Here is an 18,638-nt window from a genome sequence, read left to right on the forward strand (position 1 = left end):
ATATCAAATACCATAGTCCCAAATAAATGCTACACAACAGTTTTGTCAGGGAAAGCTTTTCAGATTTTTACTGGAGTCATGTAAAATTTAGCATTTTGTATTCTAGATGAGCAGTAAGATACGTATTTAACATGTGGGGTGGTTAATTTTTTTCTTCTTCCGAGAAACTTTATAGAGTTTTATACTGCTTATATTCTACTTCCCAAAAGTAACACCAGTAAGCATAATTATCTGCAAAGACAGTATTAATATTACTACTGGCTTCCTTGTATTTTCTTCTTCAATCTTGACATTGGCCTGAATTGCAAGTTCTTCAAGTTCTTGTTTTGCAAACCGTTCTTCATCAGAATCTTCTTCAAATTCAGTTCCAATTTTCTTTTCGGTTTTGAGCATTATTTTTTCTTGAAGGTATTCTTCAAACTGAATGTGAAAAATGCCCCATTTTTCTGCTAACTGCCTTCCACAGGTGGTTTTGCCAGAGCCATGGGGGCCCAGAAGGCATATTCTTACTGGAGGAGCCTGCCACAGGAGGTAGGTTGGGGAGAGATAGGGCAGGAGGAGAGGGAAGAAAAGAAAGTTTTGAGTAATTTAGAAAACATCAGGGTTAGTCATTGCCTCTCCCCCCAAGACTGAATTATCACTTCACAACACCAATAGTGTCAGAGGGCACAACCATACACATATTTCAGTAATCCTCCTGGGCACCATATAAAAATTGAAGTTCACAAAAATAGCCCAAATTATTCAGGAGAGTTTAAATTGTGTTCTATATGTTCTGTTTAAGAAGGCATTGGAATTAGGGGCACTGGCTGGCTCAGTCAGTAGAGCATGCAACTCTTGATCTCAGGGTTATGAGTTCAAGCCCCATGTTAGGTGTGGAGCTTACTTCTTTGAAAAAAAAAAAGAGAGAAGGCATTGATGTTTTTGAACGTATAAGTGACAATGTATTGTGACTTGTACATTTTGATTTTGTAATCCCATGCTAGGAAATTATACTAATAAAAAAACTCAAGAGAAACGAAAAATGACACGCCCGAAGACCTCCTAAATATTATTTCATATCCACAATTAAAAACCGCACTATGAAAATGCTATGAAAAACATCAAACAATTAGATGTTAAAATGGTACATCAAAATGATGAAGTATCATGACATCTATGTAGAAATATATAAACTTCCACTGATACAATGTTGAGTGAAAAAACAGATTATAAAATATTACATACACTGGATAGAATATACATCCATGTGGAAGAGGGTGAGAAAGCAAAATTAAAAAATGAAGGTTCTTGTCTAAAGTTGATGCAATGATGCATGTGCTTTATTTTTCAAATGGATGTGTTTTTTTATGATGGTAGTAAAATATACATAACATAAAATTTACCATTTAAAACCTTTTTTTCAGTTTAATTCAAATATTTATTTATTGAGATGGCATACTTAAATAACACAAAATCCACCCATTTAAAGTATATAATTCAGTGGTTTAAAATGTATTCATTTTAACTATTTTTATACAATTCAGTGGCATTAAGTATACACACAATTTTGTGTAACCGTCACCACTATCCATTTCCAGAACTTTTGCATCATCCCACACTGAAACTCCACAAACTTAGGGAAACACGGATTGTTCTCTAGCTGTATAATAAGACTCCTTTTCAAGCCAATGAATCAGTATCAGCCCTTGTTCCTGAGAGTCAACCAGTCAGGTACAGACTTGTCCCTATGATCATACCTCTGAGTGTGAATCAGGTGAACAGTGATCTCATCTGAGTAACCACACTTCTAATAAATGGTGGACTTTTCGTGTCAACCCATGAAAAGCCACCAATCCCTGAATCCCATTCATCCCCAAAATCCTGTCTTAATATCAGCAGACTGCTCTGTAGTCTCTAGAGAGACCAACCAGCACAGGTGGCTTTTCATGTAGCCAGCAATAAATCTAGCTGTGTCTTTTTCCTTTACCTAAAAGACAAATATTAGGTGTTGGTTTGACACAACACATTGGTTTGATTACTGCAGAAATTAAAGAAGTGAATTATTATATGTTATATTCCAAAAAATCGTTCTTGAAACTTAGATAATTACACCATATTGTTTTATCAGACTGGGGACTTTACTATTAAGTGAAATGATGAAGGTTGGCGGTCAGTCCTTGAAAAAGCATCCAGGAGCAATTATTAGGATTGGATAGGAATACTGTTTTCACCTTTAATGGTTCTTTATGAGCCACGTACTCCTCAGGATGCTCTAGAAACTTTTCTTTAGCCTCAGGACTTGAAAAATAGTAGATCTTTTCTCGATATTTAGCTGCTTCGTCTGGACTGCCTGGTTGTAGGATGAAGTTTTCTTTGAGAACCACTGGACAAAAGTGCTTTGTATCTCCCAAGTGCCTTTTCTTCTCTTTAATTCTGTCTTCATTCTACAAATATTGTTCAGTTTGGAGAACAGGGTTAAAAGTATTTTGATGTAAGACCAAAAGATGGAATTAAAAGAAATAATGCTTCTTGAATAATATTTAATCCATAACAAGATGCCTTTAAACAGTCCACAAAAGGCCAGTTCTTAGGCAAATTTAATTAGTTAAAATATCAGTTTCTTGTATCCCTATAAGCTCACATCCTGAATAATATCTAATCTATAACCGTAATCTCTTTAAAACACTCAACAATTTTATGTGTACCCTTCCAGACCCTTTTTCAAAGTATATCCTACCAACAGACTGTAAAAATAGACATGTATTTACGTACGGACACAGTATTTTAAAAAACGCCCATGGGATAATACTTTACAAGACTATTCTACAACAAGCCTCTTTTATTCCCCCCCGAAACAAGATATAATGAACAACTTTCTGTAAAAGGTGAAAACAGGAGGCTGGTCTATACTTTTCTTGCACCATTCTTGTTCAATTTTTGCATGAAAGTTATGCAAATGCTCCAAAATGAGCTGGGAAGTATTGTTATTTTTCTACCATGAGGAAGATGTTTTTAAAAAGATTTTAATTAATTAATTAATTAATTTATTAATTAATTTATTTATTTATTTATAGAGTGTGAGTAGGAGGAGGGGCAGAGGGAGATGGAGAAAGAGACTCCCAAGCAGACTCTGCTCTGGGCATAATACAGGGCTCAATCTCATGACCCTGAGACCATGACCTGAGCCAAAATCAAGAGTCGAATGCTTAACCAAGTGAGCCACCCAGGCGCCCCTATTATGTGGAAGGGTTTAAGCAACACAGGAATTATCTAATCAACAAAGGTATATTAGAAATGATTTGTAATTCCCTTCTATGATTCTTGTTTGTTCAGCTTTTATTGTTCTTCCTAAGCAAACTAGCAATTCATATTTTAAAAATCCCTTTTATCTTGACTTCAAAATGTATTAGTATAAAGTTCCTATAATTTAAACCACTCTGTTTTTAATATTTGATTATATGCCCATTTTTGTTTCAAATGTTATTGGCTGCTTCTTTTTACCTAATTGGACTTGTTAGAAGTTTGTCTATTTGGTTACACTTGCCAATGAACCAACTTTTCATTTTTTGAAATTAGGGCTACTGTTTTCATTTTTGTCTTCTTTCCTTATTTTGTTAAATTTTTGCCTTTATCTCCTTTCTGCACTCATTGGGTTTATTTGTTGTGCTTTTTTCCCAGATTCTGAGTTGAATGCTTAATTTTTCCTGCTAATAAATTCACTTAAAGTAGTTGGCAGACTTAAAAAAATATGAATGTGGCTTCCAGTTATATTTGAATTTCAGATAACAAATAATTTTTAGTATAAATTTGTACCACACATAAAAATTATTCTTTACCTGAAATTCAAATATAATTGGGTATCATTTTTTTAAATCTGACAATTATAATTTCTACTTCTGCCATACTGCAAAGCATTTATATGTGATTTTTTTGGAGGGCTAGAAAACAACATATGTATTTTTTTATTTTGAAGCTGAAATGTAAAATTTATCCAACTTCTAATAAATCTGAAATAAGGTCATGTGACACTTAAAAATTGTGTTGAATTCTAAAATCTTTGTTTAAGAACAAAGACTTTTTAATAATGTATTAAATTATAAAATGCAATTTTGTTTAAAAGCATTGTTGAACTCACAGTAAAAACATATGCACTCAAACACAATTGAAAGTATAAGTTCTGACCTTTGTGAAAGTCAGTATAATTTTGTTTCATGAGAATTTTTATTTTAATTTTTTTTACTAAGGTATTTAAAAATTATTTATTTATTTAAATTTCCAGTATAATTAACATACAGTGTTATATTAGTTTCAAGTATACAATATAATGATTCAATAATTCTATATGTTTCTCAGGGCTCATCAAGGTAAGTACACTCTTAATCTCCTTTAGTTATTTCCCCCATCCCTCCACCCACCTCCCACCTGGCAACTACCACTTTTTTTCTCTATATTTAAGAGACTGTTTTGTTTTGGTTCATCTCTTTTTTCTTTGTTCATTTGTTTTACTTCTCAAGTTCCATGAGTGAAATCATTTGCTATTTATCTTTCTCTGACTTATTTCACTAGCATTACATCCTTTAGCTCCACCATGTCATTGCAAATGGCAAGACTTCGTTCTTTTTTATGGCTGAAAGATTTTCCTCTGTGTGTGTGTGTGTGTGTGTGTGTGTGTGTGTGTGTGTGTACCACTTTTTCTTTATCCATTCATCTATCTATGGACACTGGTAGATTTTCCCTGAATCTCCAGGGCTCCTGCTTGTTGTCCTCTCTGTTCCCTAATTATCCCTTTAAAACTTCCACTTGCTTCTGTGCAGATCAGATTTCAGTTCACAGTGGGCTCTTTTCTCTATTGATGAAAACATGTCCTTATCACTTCTATGCCCAGTTTTGCTTATCTTTGACAGCGTAAAGTATCCTTTTTTTGTTGTTTTAATGCACTTTCCCTTGAATTCTACTTTTACTGATACTCAGAATGCTATTTCCTCTTTTTTTTTCATTAGGACTTGCTTTTTATATCTCAATCCATTTGAGTCCTAAGTTAATTGTAATGGCTTACATTGGTTGACTCCAGTTTTTCCTTATAATAGGTGGATCTAGAATTATCCCTAAATAAATTTTAGAAACAGAAAGTGAGGAATGTGTATAGAGGCAATAGGGTGGGGTTAGGGATATCTTAAAACAAAGGATTCTGGGAAAATGGTGATCTGAAGACACCTCCTTCCTTTCTCTATCACCATTTCAATATTAAATACTACTGGAAAAATAAATAAATAAATAAATAAATAAACAAACAAACAAACACTACTGGGCAGGCAGCTGGAATCCATCAACATCTGAGAGGAGGAAACCATATGGGATTGTTTACCACTATGGGCTAGATGAGCACTTGGAGACAAACATTAGAGGGATCAGAGTACTAAGATGTCAAGTCTTAGGAGGAATTTTTTACAGAGATCTTTGGATTTCTTGGAGAATGGTAACATCAGCAACTACCAGGGCAATTCTTGTGGTCTCTCTGGCTCACAAAAGACGAAGAAAGAGGTGTATGGGTAGGAAGAGTCCTCCCCAACCCTGCATCTGGGCAAGTATGAGATATACTTATCAGGCTTATCTTAGGCCTTAGCAATGACTAGAAAACTACCACCCATGTAAGGCAGCTTAGGCAACTGCAGGATCAGTCAGATCAAATAGATCACAAAACACTGCAACAGAGATGGACAGAACCCAATCTCTGAGTGGAAAAATAATAGGGACATTAATAGAAATTCAAGTAAACACTAGAAAGAGTTCACAGGCACCAACAAAATGTGCAAATAAGCCTAAGAAGAGAGTAACAACTTGTGGTAGAATAAGGGCCTCCCAAAGATCCCCAGAACCTGAGTGGGTTACCTTGTGTGTGATTAAGGATGTTGAGATGGGAAGCTCATCCAGGTGGTGGTCCTTAAGAGGGAAGCAAGAAGGTCAAAGGCAGAAGAAGAGATGAGATGATGAAAAGCAAAGGTTGAAGTAATGTGCTTTGAAGATGGAGGAAGAGGCCATAAACCAAAGAATGCAGGAGGCCTCCAGAAGCTGGAAAAGACAGGAAAAGATTTCTCCTCTAGCAGAAGGAACATAGCTAACATTGATTTTAGCCCTGTGAGATTCATTTCAGAGAGCTGACCTTGAGAACTAAATGATAACTTGGTTGTTTTAAGCCACTAACTTTGTGGTAATTTGTTACAATGGCAATAGGACCCCAACAAATGCCTTAAATGAGAAGACTGAATGGAAGACATATCTACAAATATATGAACAAAAAAAGCAAAGAGATGGAGAATTTGAGGGAAAAGATAAAGATATTTGGAGGATAGACCCAAGAGATCTAATAAATATTAAGTATTATGGAAGGAAAAAAAGGAAGAGATGGAGAAGAGGCAAGAATTAATTTCCCACAGATACAGAAAGATATAACATACAGATTTAAGGGCACCCCAAGCATAGGCAAGATTAATGAGAAAAGACAAACACTTGCGCATATCTTGAATTCTGCAGTGGCATTAGAACTGTCATTTCTTTTTGTACTTTCTGTTTGGCAAAAGGGAAATATCTTTGTTGTTGATTTTTCCTATTGTAAAAATGGTATCTTTATAACGTTAAAAAAACAGGTAGTATAGATAAGCACTTAAAAAATAAAAATTACTTATAAGTCCATCACTCAGAGATAACAACCATTAACACTTATAATAGCTTGACTGAGGTATAGCTGACATTAAAACACTGTACAAAAATTTTTTGATTAGTTCTGACACAAGTATTCATTTGTGTATTTACCACAACCAAGATGATAAACATATTCATGAATACCAGAAGTTTGCTCACATTTCTTCTCAAAATCTCTCTTTCCTGTCCCTTTTTGTCTCCTACCTGCTCCATCCCCAGGCAACCGGTGCTCTGTTTTCTAGCACTATAACTAGTTGGCACATTCTAAATTTTTATATAAATGGAATCAACATGATATATTCTTTTTTTGTCTGGCTTCTTTCTTTTCACATCATTTCACATAATTTTCACCTTGAGATTCATCCAAGTTAGTGCCTGTTCATTAAAGGGTTGAAAATTTCAGTCCCACCCTCAACCTTCTGAGGTGGGATTAGACTGGAGGTTAAATCAGCCAATGGCCAATGACTTAGTCAGTCATGACATTGTAATGAAGCCCCCGTAAAAACGAAGAGGACCGCTTTTTGGACTTTTCTTTTAGAAAAGCTTCCTTGTGCCACCAAGCAGGGCACCAAGCTCCACAAGGACAGAAGCTTCTTTGTTCAGGACCTTGTCCTATGTATCAATTTACCTGGCTGTGGATTAGCATTCATCATATCCTCTAATAAACTGGTAAATGTAGGTAAATGTTTTCCTGAATTCTGCTGTCTTAGCAAATTAATTGAGGAGGTTATTGGAATCCCTAATCAGGCAGTCAGAAGCAGAGGAAACAACCTGGGTCTGAGGTGGGGTATGGGGGAGTGGTCTTTTAGGACTGAACCATTAATCTGTGGAATCTGATGCTCTCATCAGGTGGATAGTATCAGAATTGAGTTTAATTCTCAGACTCTGCTGGTGTCCAAGAACTACTTGGTGTTGTGTTGTGGAGAACCTCCTCCTATGCTGGAATAGGGTCTAGAAACCTTGAAAGAATTGATAAGACTCCAAATGAAAAGAATCACTTCCAAGCACATGAGACCATGCTCCGCGTCACTTGCCATCAGGGAAATACAAATCAAAACCACAATGAGATACCACCTCACACCAGTGAGAATGGGGAAAACGAACAAGGCAGGAAACCACAAATGTTGGAGAGGATGTGGAGAAAGGGGAACCCTCTGCACTGTTGGTGGGAATGTGAACTGGTGCAGCCGCTCTGGAAAACTGTGTGGAGGTTCCTCAAAGAGTTAAAAATAGATCTGCCCTATGACCCAGCAATTGCACTGGTAGAGATGTACCCCAAAGATGCAGATGCAGTAAAACGCCGGGACACCTGCACCCCAATGTTTATAGCAGCAATGTCCACAATAGCCAAACTGTGGAAGAAGCCTCGGGTGTCCAATCGAAAGATGAATGGATAAAGAAGATGTGGTTTATGTATACAATGGAATATTCCTCAGCCATTAGAAATGACAAATACCCACCATTTGCTTCGATGTGAATAGAACTGGAGGGTATTATGCTGAGTGAAATGTCATTTGGAAAAGGACAATCATTATATGGTCTCATTCATTCGGGGAATCTAAAAAATAGTGCAAGATATTAAAGGGGAAAGGAGAGAAAATGAGTGGGAAATATCAGAGAGGGAGACAGAACATGAGAGACTCCTAACTCTGGGAAACGAACAAGAGGTAGTGGAAGGGAAGGTGGGAGGGGGATTGGGGTGACTGGGTGATGGGCACTGAGGGGAGCACTTGACGGGATGAACACTGGTTGTTATGCTATATGTTGGCAAATTGAGCTCCAATAAAAAAAAAAGATAAAAAAAATATACAAAACCAAAAACAAACAAAAACACTCAAAGTGTTAAAAAAATTATGTCTTAAAGTTTAAATTTTGTGATCAGTAACCTTTTGAATAAATGGAAATTTGCTTTTAAAAAAAAATCACTTCCTATTTTATTAGGGATAGAAAGTGACTAGATACCTAAATTGGGTGGCTATCAAATGAGAATGGTCATCAAAATTCTGGTGCTAAGGGAGTAGATTAATGCCTGATAATGACCTACTCCTTCCCCCCCACCCCCAATACTGCTCCTTATTATCATGCAAGCAGCCTTTGAAAGAGGCCTTTGCTATCTGTATTTTACATGGAACACCCATTTCCCTTAAATGTTTCTGTATCTAATACCTATAGATGTTTGCATGGCAAGAAAATTAAAAGATTTCCTTTTTCTTTTTTTCATAAGTGTAATATACTGTCTAAGTAGCCCTGGCATTCCAGGGGTCAAGGGAAGCTGGGTGGAGGCCAAGTGTGTTGAAAAATGCTATTATAAAATTGAGGATACCTGCTTATTTTCTTGGGGTCCGAAAGTGCTAGTTGCCACTCTGGATATATGCACTTTCAAGGATGTGACCCATGTGAATGAGCAATAATAAAGGAGTCATACCTCTTCCTCTTCCTCCTCTTCTTCTTCCACCTCTTCATCAACTTCAGCTTCGGCCTGATAGTCTTCTGTTTCTTCATCATAATCTTCCATAGTTAACTCCCATCCAGCATACTGGAAAGGTTCTGTTAAAAAAAAAAAAAGTAACTTTTGGGAAAACATTTTTAGGATAAAAGGATATTAGCATAGCGCAATAGCCAGAGATTAGGAAAAGTGATCTCTTACTTTAAATCTGCACATTGATCTTGACAAATTTTTTATGTGACAACTGGCCGGTTTGGCCAGTGGTCTTTGTGCCCTGTGCTGCTCTGATTGGCAGATTTAATTATTTTAAACCTCGACCCAGAATATACTGAATGCTCTACTTAGTCAAGAAAGGCTGCAAACTTTCATGGCCGCTTTTCATAAGAGTACCTGTTCTGACAATAAATGTTACGATTACAGCTCTTACTTTCCATAGTCTCAACTACTTTCTGAAGTAGTTCCTCTGGAGTTCTGTCAGCAATCTCCAAGTTTAAAATTGGAATGAAAGACTCATTGATTGTTGCTTCCAGCTGTTTCCAGATGTGGTTGAAATATTTAATCTTCTCTTTAATTGGTTCCATTTCAGGAACATCAGGATAAGCATCTTCTGGAAACTCAGGGAGTACAACTTTTGAGTAAAGGTTAGAGAAAAGAAGAAAGGGTCTTTATAAATTATTTTGGCAATATAGCTAAAGATACAATTTTTTGTTTATAATATTTTAAAAAAATTTGAAAGAAACTTAGTTTTCTGAGTAATATAAATTCATAAATTCATATTTTAATTTATGCTTTGTTTCTTATATTGGCTCAGATGAATTATCTACTAATAAGACCAAAATTATGGATAATTAATAAGAAATTAATGTGGCAACTTTAACTGTTGAATGTATAAAATAGAATGTATAAAATAGAATGTATAAAATAAAATTGGATGAAAACAGAACTATATGCTGGCTACATACATTTTTAATATAATGAGCTAAATTAATACATATTAACTGACATACAACATAGAAAGAAATAAGTAGGAAGTTGGTACTATGCTTAAAATAAGGGACAGGATCCTTTGTAAAAGAATATGAAAAGTACTTTCACACATTAACTACTTTTATAATCTAACCTGTTTCAGATAATTCTTTAGTTTCCAGGTCCTCTTTGGATCTTTCTGAAATTTCTGTTCCAACTGTAGTATCCTCAGCAAGCTCAGATACTTAAAAAAAGAAATCTAATAGTTAGCATTTGGATTTTAAAACCTTATTCCTTTATGAAATTTTTGGTGCAAAGAAAATTTCAAAACATAGTTTAATTGTATATACTACGTTTAAGTGAAACTACAGTTCCTGTTTAGTAAAGTATGGTGTAAAATATTTAATAATACAGGCAGAAAATGAAGAATATTTAAAAATATACAAAAAGACATTGACTAAAATAATAATTGACATATGACACATATAATTCTGGTGGATAACTGTTGTTAAATATTATTCAAACTTCTGTTCACATGGTATCAGACCATCAGTTCCTGATATTTCTTTTAATTTCTTAAGATAGCCCATGAAAATACACCAAAAGATCATAAAGCAGCAATGACAGACAATTATATATCAAAGTCCCAGCTGTGGGTGTAGGTGTGGCAAAACTGAGGAGAATCTCAACTAATATCGCTGTTGAGGTATAGCTCAAACACTGTTTTCCTGGACAAGTTAAGACATGCCTCACATGCAGATCCAGCATAAGTGGTTCAGGGAAAAAAGAACTAATTATCTAACTTCTCACTCCATAGTCTCTCCTAGTTCTGAGACCCAAATTTTGTGTAGACCAAATACATTTTTATATAATATTATATGAAATATATCATATTTCTACATATATGAATTATGACACTTATACTTATATACTATAATGTATAATAATTATAATATTATTATATATAACATAATATATAGAGATATATCCATTCTGTAACACTGGAAACTGTCTTCCAAGCTAAAGTAATAGTTGGGTCCTCTTTCTACAGAATTCCATAGTTAATACTCAAGAGAGTAGGATGTAGAAGAGGACAAGCCTCCAGGCATATTTAATTGTAAAGTGTTCAGTTATCTAAAGGATAAATGAAGACAAAGGCAACAACACCAAGAATATACAGAGAATTCTAAACTGTCTCAGTGTCTCTGACTAATTACGGGATGCAATAGTCAGAGATGACAAAGATCCAGCTGCAGTCTAGAAGAGTCAGGCAAGATGAATACTTACTAAATATCACCACTTGAACTAGGTCAACGCACATTAACTTGACCTTCAGGTCCATATTGGAGAGTACCAGGCAAAACATCAAAGTGAAAGGCACATATGTGTGTATGTGGGGGGGTTGGGTGTGGCTCCTATAAATAGGTATGTGGCTCCTACCTACCCTTCCTATTGATTACCCTGCTCTACCTGCTACAGCTGGACACAGTCTGCCCCATTCAAGGAGAAGTCAACAACAACAAAACAACAAGGCCCATGAAAAGATGTTATAATGAAGGGGAAGAGAGTATCAGTCCAAAGATTTAGATGAAGAACTTGCTTTTGAAAAAGATTTCTTCTATAAAGCAGAGTAAATTTTAGAAAATACATGGTTGGTGTACTCAAAAAGCACAGGAGGACAACATAGCCTATGAAATAGGAATCCTGAAGCAAAAAGAGAAACCAACCTAAGATAAAGATAGAAATACAAGAAACTAGTTGCAATAAGAAAACAATGGAAGGAAATCTAAAATGCAATAGAATTCAAATATGTATTAGGAGAGAGGCAATAAGAAGCAGAAAATAAATCTCACGTGAAGGATAACAGCTCTCCAAAGAATACAGAGAAAAAAGAACAAAGAGGTTAAAACTATCAGGGAAAAGAAGATTAACGTGGTTGAGAAACAAAAACTATCTAACCAAAAGCAATAAAAAGTGATCCTGAAAAAGGAATCTGAAGCAATAAATGAAGCTGCAATTGAAGAAGACCATTTTGAACCAGACAAAGACTAGTATAAAGGTAAAAAGAGCTCACTGAATTCCAGGAAAAATCACTCGCATACTAGCAAAGTTGAAAAAAAAATAGTATTGACGAATATGTTTTAAGCATCCCTGCAGAAAAGAAAAAAAGGGCACAAATAAAGCAATATCAGATTTTTCCTTGTGAAGACAATAGCATAATATCAACAGCAGAATTCTGAAAGGAAAAGGCTATGACAATAATTTAGTAGCATCTAAGTTATTTTTCACGCATGAAAGCAATAGATTTGAAAGAATTCACACAATATACCACACTGGATGCTTAAGAAATTATTCAAAAATACAGGCCAGATGACTAAGAGAAGTAAAAATCAGAACTGAAACCTCAGGAATGGAGAAACTGTGGAATCTGGGAGACACCCCCATGGAATCATCAACAGTCCTAATCCCACCGAGCTGCAGAAATTCGTGGCCAGTTCTAATGGGCTGGAAAGGACAGGCCTTTCCCAGTGGATGTATCCTCTAGTGGGCGTTCGACAGTGTGGAGGAGTTGTGCCTCTTATAATACTATCTGGAGGAAGTTTATCAACAATTTCAGTATGAACCGTCATACTGAAACTTTGTAAGAGTGACTCTGTTATAAGACTTAAGATGTATTCCAGAGAAAAACTTTCTCTTCGGCTTGAGTCCAGTCAAGTCAAAACAAAAGAAAATACCATGCTTAGAAAAATGGAAGGAAATATATCAGAATATTAAATATTTATTTCCTTTTGCTGGCAGAACTATGGTGATTTTCTCCCATCTTTCTATTTGTATGAATTCTACATTTCCTATAATTAGTATGTTAAATCAAACTTGACTGGACATCCAAGTGGTTTTTATTTTTTAAAAGATTTTATGTATTTATTTATTTATTTGAGAGAGAGAGAGAAAGTGTGGGCAAGCACAGGGAGAGGGAGAGAATCTCAGGTAGACTCCACGCTGAGCACAGAGCCCAACATGTGGCTCAATGTGTGGCTCGATCCCATGTCCCTGAGATCATGACCTGAGCCGAAATCAAGATGCTTAACTGACTGAGCCGCCCAGGCACCCCTGGATGGTTTTTAAACAAATAATTCAACATCAATTATATCAGAACTATGGTCACTGTCTGATAGACATTTTCCAAATTTCAAGTTCTATATTCTATTCAACATATCAATTCATTGGGACCTGTGGATACACTGTGTAGCTGAGTCATCCTTGAGTTTATGTTTTTGGGATTAGATTTTAATAAGTACAATATTTTTTTTCTATGACTTAAAGGTGATCATTTATAAAACTTTTTTCAGCCTACTTTTTTTCTTATGACAGTTCATAATTGTCAGCAAGAATCACCCGAGGTGTTCAATAAAATAGAGATTTCTAAACTCCATCCTAGACTTACTGAACCAGAAGTTGGGTGGAGCTCAGGAGCCTTTAAAATAAGAAATTTATGTTGGCAAATTGAACTCCAATTATAAAAAAAAAAGAAACTTAGGTGATTCTTTTTTATTTTTAAAGATTCTATTTATTTATTTGAGAGAGGGAGAGAGAGAACATGAGCGGGGGGAGGGGCAAAGGGAGGGGTAGAAGCAGACTCCCCACTAAGTGGGGAGTCAGGCTGAGGGGCTTGAACCCAGGACCCCCGGATCATGACCTGAAGTCAGATGCTTAACCGACCGAGCCACCCAGATGCCCCTAGGTGATTCTTTTTTAAAAAATTTCTATTTATTTGAATTCCCATGTAGTTAACATAACGATGTTATATTAATTTCAGGTGAACTATATGGTGATTCAGCAATTCCATATATTACTCAGAGCTCATCAAGATAATCACACTCTTTATCCCCTTCACCTATTTCCCCATCACCTCACCCACATCCACTCTGGTGACCACTAGTTTGTTCTCTATATTGAAGAGACTGTCCTTGGTTTGTCTCTCTCTCTCTCTCTCTCTCTCTCTCTTCTTTTCTCCTTTGTTCATTTGTTTTGTTTCTCAAGTTCCACATTTGAGTGAGGTCATATGGTATTTGTCTTTGACTGGTTTATTCCATTTAGCATTCTACCGTCTAGATCCAAATGACAAGATTTCATTCTTTTTTATGACTGAATAATGTTCCATTGTACGTGCACAGCACATCTTCTTTATCCATTCATCACTGGACACTTGGGCTGCTTCCATAACTTGACTATGGTAAATAACGCTACGATGAACACAGGGGTGCATAAATCTTTTCAAGTTAGTGTCTTTGTATTTTCCAGTAAATACTGAGTAGTGTGACTACTGGATCATAGGGTAGTTCTATTTTTATTTTTTTTTGAGGAACTGCTATAGTGTTTTCCACAGTAGCCACTGTGCATTGTGTCACTGGTTTGCATTCCCACCAACAGTGCACAAAGGTTCCCTTTTCTCCATATTGTTGCCAACTTACTGTTTCTTGTGTTTTTGATTTTTGTCATTCTGACAGGTGTGAGGTGGTATTTCACTGTGCTTCTGATTTGTATTTCCCTGATGAGGAGTGATTTTGAGCATCTTTCCATGTGTCTGTTGGCCATCAGAAACCTAGGTGATTTTGATGCGGATCATTTACTGTATACACAGTAGTCTCCTCACCCATAGTTCTGCTTTCTGCGGCTTCAGTTAACTGTGGTCAGCCGCATCCAGAAGCAGATGATCCTCTTCTGACATACTGTCGGAAGGTCAACAGTAGCCTAACGGTTACGCCACAGTGCATACATCACTCAACCCAGTTCATCTCATCACGATGGCATTTTATCATCTTACAGCATCACAAGAAGGGTGAGTACGGTACAGTACGATAATTTGAGAGAGAGGGAGACCACATTTGTATCCTGATTTTGGACTTCTAGCCTCCAGAACTGTGAAAGGATAAATTTCTGCTGTTCGAAGCCACTAAGTTTATGGTAATTTGTTAATGGCAACCCTAGGAGACTAACACATTTCCCAACAGCCTACTTGAAAACAAGCATTGGAGAGTAATGTGGAATTTAGTGAAAATTTGGCAAGGGAGCAACGAAGGGCACTTTATATTATATATCCAGTAGCAGACAGTGTTGCCAACTCACTCTACTTTTTCCGGGCAGAGCTGTGCTTTTGTTCTCGTGTTACCCTTCTCTGCCTGGCTGAGGGAGGGTGACCCCCATCTCCAGCTCCAGGAATTTATCCTGATTGGCACAAGCCCAAAATGTTGGTTGCCCTGGTGGCCCAGCGGTTTAACGCTGCCTTCAGCCCAGGGCATGATCCCGGAGACCCGGGATCGAGTCTCACATTGGGCTCCCTGCATGAGCCTGCTTCTCCCTCTGCCTGTGTCTCTGTCTCTCATGAATAAATAAATAAAATCTTTTTAAAAATGTTGGTTCCTTTTCTTCTGATATCAGGGGAGGGGATGTAACTATTGATTTTGAGAGTGCTGAGGTTTAGTTTAGCCTTTTTTTGCGGGTAGGAATCCTGAACTCTGGCCTTTTTAGAAGTCACATAAAGCTGATGAAGAACAAATCTTTAAGTGCTAGCTGGGTGATGATGATGCCAAAGCATCACTTGCTTTCCAGACATAGCATTATGTTATTAAGCATTATTTATAATTTATTATTATTATTATTGCTAGCATTATTAATAAGATGTTCCTACCCCTCTAAAAACTCTGTTTGGTAAATATTCCTAACCCTGTTTAACAAAGCACTTGAGGTGCAGAACAATGACATAAGGTGTCATATAGTAGCCAAAGTGAAATGTAAAAAATGTTAAAGAGATCATAGTGAATACCTGCACTCAGAGCTTCAAACATTCTAAGCCTCTGGCCTCTGCCTCTGCTGTTCAATCTCATCCTCCCCACTTCTCTCTTGCTCACCATGTCCCAGTCACATTCAATTCGTTTCTTGCCCATTGAACTGTGCCCACCTCTGAACCTCTGCAGTAGAAAGATCTTTGCACAGACCCTTTTCAGCATTTCTGCCTTGCTTCATATAACATCTCAGATGACACTCTTCCTTGATCATGATGTTTAGTCTTGCCTCTTCCAGATCACCCCACTGGTCTCTACCTTGCTCATTCCTTAAACAAACATTTATTGAACATCTACTAGATCACTAGGCTCTGCTTTAGTATCTTCATATATTTTACCCATAGCACTTAACACTATCATAAATTATTTTAGTTATTACTTGTTTTATTCTTCACCCATAGAATGACAACTCCTTGGCTATCTTGATCACTGCGGAGTCCCTAGTACCTAGGGCAGCACCTGTTACTTTGCCTGACACTTAGAAGAGATTCAATAAATATTTATTAAAGGAATGTATTTCCTAACGTTTATTAATAGCTGACTGTATTATAGGACCATGAAAGGCTTAGAATAAAGCATCGTGATGAGAGCCGATGGTTACTCTAAGCTCAGCTGCTTGCAAGTTCCATGTAATTGCCTATACCTAAGCAAATTGAGGACTATCAAAGTGATTAATTAGCCTCTGAATGCATCCAAATGTAATGACCCTGAAAGCACTGATTCTAAGCAACACATATGTCATTCCATTCTAAGAAGGCTAGAGTGAAAACAGGTTTGTGATGAAGCTTCAGTCATTCTGAGTATTGACAGAGGAAATGATTACCTTGTGGACCAAGACAGAGGAAAAGATGTATTCTCTAGCATGAGGCATAAAAAAAAACAAAAAACAAAAACCTGTTGTGGCTATGTATTAGTTTCCTGTGGCTGCCAAAAAAAAAAAAAAAAAAAAAAAAACCTGCCACAAACTTGGTGTCTTAAAAAAAAAAAAAAAAAAAGGAATGTATTCTCTCACAATTCTGAAGGCCAGAAGTCAGAAATCAAGGTGTTGGCAGGGCTGTTCCACCTCTGCCGTGCTAGAGGAGAGTCACTTTTCACCTGTTCAAGGTTCTCTGGGCTGCTGTCACTCCTTGGCTTGAGGCTGCATCATGGTAAGGCAATGTCTGTTTCCACCTAAACATGGGTTTCTCCCCTGCATGTGAGTCTGAGCTCCCTCTACCTCTCTTGTATACAGACACTTGTGATGGCATTTTGGGCCCACCTGGATAATCCTGGGTGATCTCTGCATCTCAAGATATTTAGTCACATCTACAGAGATCTTTCTTCCAAATAAGGTAAGATTGGCAGGTTCTAGTAATTTGGATGTGACATCTTTGGCAGCTATCATTGGCCTACCAAATCGGGGGTCTCTGGACAAAACTTAAAAATTCCAAAAGTAATGGATTTATGTTAGAACGGTTTTTTCTCTTTTCTTTTAATTGCAGTAAATTCAAATAACATAAAACTTACCCTCTTAACTATTTTAGGTATACAGTTCAGTAGTATCTAGCACATCTACATTGTTGTGCAACCATCACCACCTTTCAGCCCATAACTCTTTTCATCTAGTGAAACAGAAATTCTGTACTCATTAAATAATAACTCCCCACCTCCCCTGAGCCCCTGGCAACCGCCAGTCTACTTTCTGACTTTATGATTCTGACTATGCTAAGTATCTCATATAAGTGGAATCATACGGTATTTGTCTTTTTGTGATTAGACAGGGCAGTTTTAGGTGAGAAAAAAATTTGCCTCCTTAAGTAATTTAAAGGAGAAGACCCTTGGATAGAAGAAATAATCACTAGCTAAATCAGATACAGGCCCTTCTGTGAAATAGAATATGGTTTAATATGACTGAAACATACATTTTACAGAAGCGAACCTTTCCTGGAGAAGCCCAGTTACGTCTACATTGTCTAGAATTGGGCTAGAATTGGCCCTAACTAGAGTAGGATGCTGGCTTTAGAACATCCAAAGTAGGTTCCCTGGGGGGAAATAATCAGATAAAAAGCAACAAAAGTAAATTGTCCCCTAGACCTGTTATGTTAGTAAATACTAATCGTGAGATATTGTGGATATTGGAACTATGAGGATATGTTTGACATGTCATATTTAATAGATGTCAGTATCTTTTATTTCTTTTGGTATTTTATGGCCTGTCTTCTTGCCAAAGACAGGTGGGTGGAAGAATTGTTGTCAGTCAAATTGATTAGATCCCGAAGAAAACAATGAGATTTCTGGTCACATGAGTCAGAATGGCTAAAATTAACAAGTTGGGAAACAATAGATGTGGGCGAGGATGTGGAGAAAGGGGAACCGTCTCACACTGTTGGTGGGAATGCAAACTGGTGCAGCTGCTCTGGGAAATAGTATGGAGGTTCCTCAAAAAGTTAAAAATAGAGCTTCCTCACAACCCAGCAATTGCACTACTAGGTATTTATCCAAAGGATACAAACATAGTGATTTGAATAGGTACTTCCACCCCAATGTTTATAGCAGTGATGTCCACAATAGCCAAGATATGGAAAGAGCCCAGATGTCCACCGACAGATGAATGGATAAAGATGTGGTATATATATATATATAGGAATATGACTCAGCCATCAAAAAAATGAAATCTTACCATTTGCAACAATGTGGATGGAGCGGAGGGTATTATGCTAAGC

General features: G+C 36.7%; 1 protein-coding gene across 1 annotated transcript in view; it reads right to left on the reverse strand.

Moving 5' to 3' along the window:
* Window positions 1–18,638, reverse strand: part of AK9 (adenylate kinase 9) — a 114,149-nt gene that overhangs the window by 34,756 nt on the left and 60,755 nt on the right. The window contains exons 22-26 of the mRNA XM_055330350.1: window positions 10,248–10,337; window positions 9,555–9,755; window positions 9,107–9,228; window positions 2,214–2,426; window positions 259–519 (exon numbers count right to left, since the gene is read on the reverse strand). Coding sequence (XP_055186325.1) covers window positions 259–519; window positions 2,214–2,426; window positions 9,107–9,228; window positions 9,555–9,755; window positions 10,248–10,337 — 887 coding nt within the window. The remainder of the gene's footprint in view (window positions 1–258; window positions 520–2,213; window positions 2,427–9,106; window positions 9,229–9,554; window positions 9,756–10,247; window positions 10,338–18,638) is intronic.

This window comes from Nyctereutes procyonoides, unplaced genomic scaffold (genome assembly GCF_905146905.1).
Source record: "Nyctereutes procyonoides isolate TBG_1078 unplaced genomic scaffold, NYPRO_anot_genome, whole genome shotgun sequence".
NCBI lineage: Eukaryota > Metazoa > Chordata > Mammalia > Carnivora > Canidae > Nyctereutes > Nyctereutes procyonoides.